General features: G+C 37.8%; 1 protein-coding gene across 3 annotated transcripts in view; it reads right to left on the reverse strand.

The window, feature by feature from the left end:
- LOC106881752 (myosin heavy chain) overlaps window positions 1-5,000 on the reverse strand; it is a 111,204-nt gene that overhangs the window by 30,966 nt on the left and 75,238 nt on the right. For all 3 annotated transcript variants that reach the window (XR_008265734.1, XM_014932243.2, XM_014932242.2), the window contains one exon: window positions 1,096-1,284. Coding sequence is in view for 2 of the 3 variants with exons in the window: in XM_014932243.2 (XP_014787729.2) it covers window positions 1,096-1,284 (189 nt within the window). In the remaining variant the exon portion in view is untranslated. The remainder of the gene's footprint in view (window positions 1-1,095; window positions 1,285-5,000) is intronic.

The raw sequence follows: 5,000 nt of genomic DNA on the forward strand, positions 1-5,000 counted from the left end.
CTGTGTGAAAAAGTGCCACAGCCTTGCAGTTGAGGGTACCCATGGAAGAGGTAAACCCAGAAAGACCTGGTATGAGGTGTTGAAGCACGACCTTTGAACATTAGGCCTCACTGAGGCAATGACTTGTGACCAAGACCTTTGGAAATATGCTGTGCGTGAGAAGACCCGGGCAAGACAAGTGAGACCATAACCCGTGGCCTTTACCAGGGGTGTAGCCAGCCCACTTATGTGTACCTTTCCTTCTTTGGACACAAAACCCTGCTTGCGAGGACCTGTTGAAGCAAGTGAAATCGAAATCGAACCAAATTCGTTGACTGGCACCCATGCCAACCTTCCTTCATTGGACACTAAACTCAGCTTGCGAAGACCTGTTGGGGCAAGTGAGATTGAAACTGAACCAAATTCGATGACTGGCACCAGTGCCAGTGGAGTGCTAGCAGCACCATCCGAGCGGGATCACTGCCAGAGCAGTGGTTTTGCTTCTGTGCCGGTGGCACATAAAATGTACCATTTGAGCATGATCGTTTCCAGCTTCACCTTACTGGCACTCGTGCCGGTGGCATGTGAACAAAACATTGGACTGACTCCTGTGCAAGTGGCACATAAAAAACACCCTTTGAGCGTGGCCGTTGTCAGTACTGCTGGACTGGCCCTTGTGCTGGTGGCACATAAAAAGCACCCACTACACTCTCAGAGTGGTTGGTGTTAGGAAGGGCATCCAGCTGTAGAAAATCTGCCAGATTAGATTGGAGTCTGGTGTAGCCATCTAGTTTGCCAGTCCCCAGCCAAATCATCCAACCCATGCTAGCATGGAAAACGGATGTTAAATGATGATGATGATATATATACACATACACATATATGTGTATATACAACTGGCTTCTTTCAGTTTCTGTCAGCCAAATCTACTCACAAGTCTTTGATTGACCTGAGGCAATAGTAGAAGACACTCACCTAAGGTAACATGCAGCTGTACCTGGGCCTGGAGCCATGTTGTTGGGAAACAAACTTCTTACCACACAGCCATGCCTGCACCTATGAATGGTATTTTGTAAAAGTGTTTCTGTTGTTGATGTAAAATAAAAGAAAACCTACCTTCTGCTGGATATCTTTATCTGCGTCTATAAAGTTTGTTGCATCAATATCTCTTAGAAGAGAGCTGACACCTACTATTTCTAGTAGTTGCTTTGATGTACAATCAGGTAAAGGTTGAAAGCTGGCAATGCTACTGTTTAGGCTTTGGAGTGGAGATGATTTCACATCAACAAGTGAAGAAATATTTTCCTGCAACAGACAAAAGCTATTATAAAAAATATAATAGAACTAGAATAAAGACCCGGTACTGTAATATCTTGGGTTTCAAGGGTCCACAACTACTCAACATTCTGCCAAACAACCTCAGAGATTTGTGAGGTATAGATGTGGAAGTTTTCAAAGAGTGTCCAGACAAATTTTTATCTGAGATTCCAGATGAAAACATATCACAACAGAGACACAAGGAAGAGCAACTCTGTGCAACTTGCTACTTCATTAGAAACAGTACAGAAAAGAAATCCAATCACACTGAAAGGTTGTGCACCAGCATGGCCTTAGCCTCTGGTTGAAAACCAGCAAATGATTAAAAAAAAATGATAAAAGAGAAAACTCTTAAATATGTAAAAATGCTAATTCTAAAATCTCTCTAAGAGTAAAATTTGTTTGAATGGACAGCCATGTTGAAGTGGCTACAAACATTAGTTGTTCTTAAAAATGTAGTTTACATCTGTTTCTTAAAATAGTAGGGCATGGCTTGAAAGAGGGTTACGACTACATAAGTACTTAAAACCAGTAGCAAAATCAAGGGACTTTCTACCAGGACATCATCACTTGTGGGAGATGCTATAGTCTTCATCATCATTGTTTTAATGTCCACATTTCCATGTTTACTTGAGTTGTACAGAATTAATTGAGGTAGGTTTTCTATAACTGGATGCCCTTCCTGTCACCAACCCTCACCTTTTTTCCAAGCAAGATAATAATTCCCCCCACTGGCCAGACATGTTTTTCACAGAATATTGGAAATGAATGATATTCCTGGTATGACAATGGTAATTATTTGCAAGCAGCCAAGACAAGGAGACAAATATGCACACACACACTCATGCATACATACATACATATATACATACATACACACACACACACACACACACACATGCACGCATGCGTGCACACACACACACACACACACACATACGACATATTGCATATGACCTAGGCAAGTCTGCAAAAGTGAATGTTAAAATGATGAAGATGATTGCACTGATGATGATGATAATTATGATGATGATGATGATTGCAATGATGATGATGACAACAATGATGATGATGAAAATGATGATATTGATGATGAAAATAATTACAATGATGAAAAAACAAACTATTTGATTTTAACACAACCAGTCAATGAATCAATACAAAATGTGATAATGTTTGTTGCTTGAAATCTCTCTAATACTGGCTACATACTTACTGATACCAACAGCAATATATAGACACCAGTCAAGTATACTGGGTACCAAACATGTTGAGACTAATTGTAAGACATTATCCAAATATAGGCACCAGTCAATTTTATTCTCAAATGGTTCTTGCTGAGGTTTAGTTTCAAAAATAATTGTTCATGCAGATAAATCTTATGCAGATTTGCTCATGCAGATAAGTCTGATGTTTTTCTATGTACAGAGATCAATAAGTTTGTAAGTATTTTCCCACTCAGCTAAATATATTATCTATAGAAGTCAAGTCTGGACACATCTTTAGAATGAAATTTTGATCTCAATATCATCAAAACGTCATCAATATGCATCTTTTAGAATTCTAATGCAATGTTCATTTCTACATCAAACAAAATAGCAAATAAATTCAAGTCAATTTCAAGAGAGTGTAAAATCAATAACAGCAAATGAAAAGTTCTTCCTTACTTCTTGGACCATATTCATGAAAATGTCAGTTTCTTGTACATATTTCACAAATAGGAAAATATGTACAATTTCCACTTGGAAGCTGGCATTTCCATAGTTGTAGCTCTCTTTTCACAATATGCCTCAATACAACTTTGAAATAAAATCAAGGTATTTAAATATTTAAATGGTATTATATAATGTCCATAAGAAATATCAAGGCTGCAAACCAAATAGATTCATGAAAATATGGAACTTTCATTCCTTTTGGGCTTTCATGGAATATTACCATCTCTTCATGGCATGCGAATACTCTGTTGTGGGTATGGTTGTCTTGGTGGTAGTCATGGTTGCTGTTGTTGTTGTTGGTGGTGAATGGAAATGTATTTCTGGTTCTGAATGAAGAAGTAACTAACAACACTTGTGAACAATTAACAGAATATTTTATTACTGTACATAGTGTTTTATATGTTGCTCTTTTACAAATACTAACAGCAATAATTACATTGTGGGAGAGACATACTGCTTGGGATTTACGACAAGCTTACTGATATAGCAATCATTTTGGCTGGCCCCATCACAACTGGAAAATAATTTCACAGTAATAAATATTCCTGTTCTGCTATCTGCCATTCATCTTAACTGGCTAGATGTGGAGATGAAAATGGAGACACATGTGGCTGTCTCAGCATTCTGCGATTACCGCTAAAAAACATCTTTACATATAGGGGACAATGAGAAAGTTCTAGAAAACTGAATCACATGATGGCTTGATGCTGATTAGTTGCTTAATAGGCCAATCACATGAAACTGTGGTTTGATTGCGATGTCTGCTCAGCTACCTAGCAATTCAGTTTTGAATCACCCCTACAATTCTTTCTAGCTTTGAACTTTGACCAATCCAGAGTAAACTGAAGAAATAAACCAGATCTGCCTGTTTTTACCAAAATCTGATAAAGACGGTGATCCTTTAATCTATGAGACAAGAGTAATTTCACTATTTTCAAACAATATCAAAAATATTCTTTAATTTCAAAGATTGGTGCATAATAGCTCTTGATGGACAATGCAATGAAGTTTAGCCTGAAGCTTCCCATTTGTCCTTGCAGTAAATGCCATGAAACCATTTTCTTCTGTCCCATCATTATTATTGGCAGCGAGCTGGCAGAATTGTTTGCATGCTGGGCGAAATACTTAGCGGTATTTCGTCTGCCGCTCTGTTCTGAGTTCAAATTCTGCCGAGGTCGACTTTGCCTTTCATCCTTTCGGGGTTGATTAAATAAGTACCAGTTATGCACTGGGGTCGATGTCATCGACTTAATCCCTTGCTCTGTCCTTGTTTGTCCACTCTTGTTTGTCCACTCTTGTTTGTCCACTTTTTGTATAGCCCCTTGTGGGCAATAAATAAATACTATCATTATTATTAGTGCTCCATCAGTTTTGATGTCAATTAGCTTCAATAGATCAAGTTTTACCCCTGAAATCATTGTCAACAAAGCTTCCAAAGTGCTGTGTCCTTCATAGGAATTAATTGAATAAACTCTTCAAAACTACAAATTTAAGGATACTCTCTGTACTAGTACCATAAGTTGGGCTGTGCTTCTCAAGTCTGTGCTTTTATTTAGTGCAGTTGGAGAAACTTTCAGTTTGTTGCATCAGCATATCTTCAACTCATCATGTGGTTGTTCTTCTTGCAGACAAGCTGATAGATAAAAATAAAGGTTTCTTGTCAGGACAAACAATATCTACTACTATCAGTAAACATTCTTTAACAAACATGTCATCTGTAAAAGGTTTCGCTTTTCCACATGAGACTTTGTAGCTGACACAAATATATTCTTTTTTTTCCTACATTTTCTAGAAAAATATTAACATCAGTTTTCCAGAACTAACCTTCAGCTGCTCAATTTTCCTTACCTGCCCAATAAACTTGTTAGAATTTCCTTTCTATGTCACCTGATATTTGTTGCCTTCTTCACAGTAATATTTTTCCTGGTTAGAGTACTTGTTATGTAAATGTTTGGTTCATCTATCTTGTTTGTGCTAAAGATGTCAGAA

The sequence above is a fragment of the Octopus bimaculoides genome, chromosome 1, assembly GCF_001194135.2.
Source record: "Octopus bimaculoides isolate UCB-OBI-ISO-001 chromosome 1, ASM119413v2, whole genome shotgun sequence".
In the NCBI taxonomy this organism is placed as follows: Eukaryota; Metazoa; Mollusca; class Cephalopoda; order Octopoda; family Octopodidae; genus Octopus; species Octopus bimaculoides.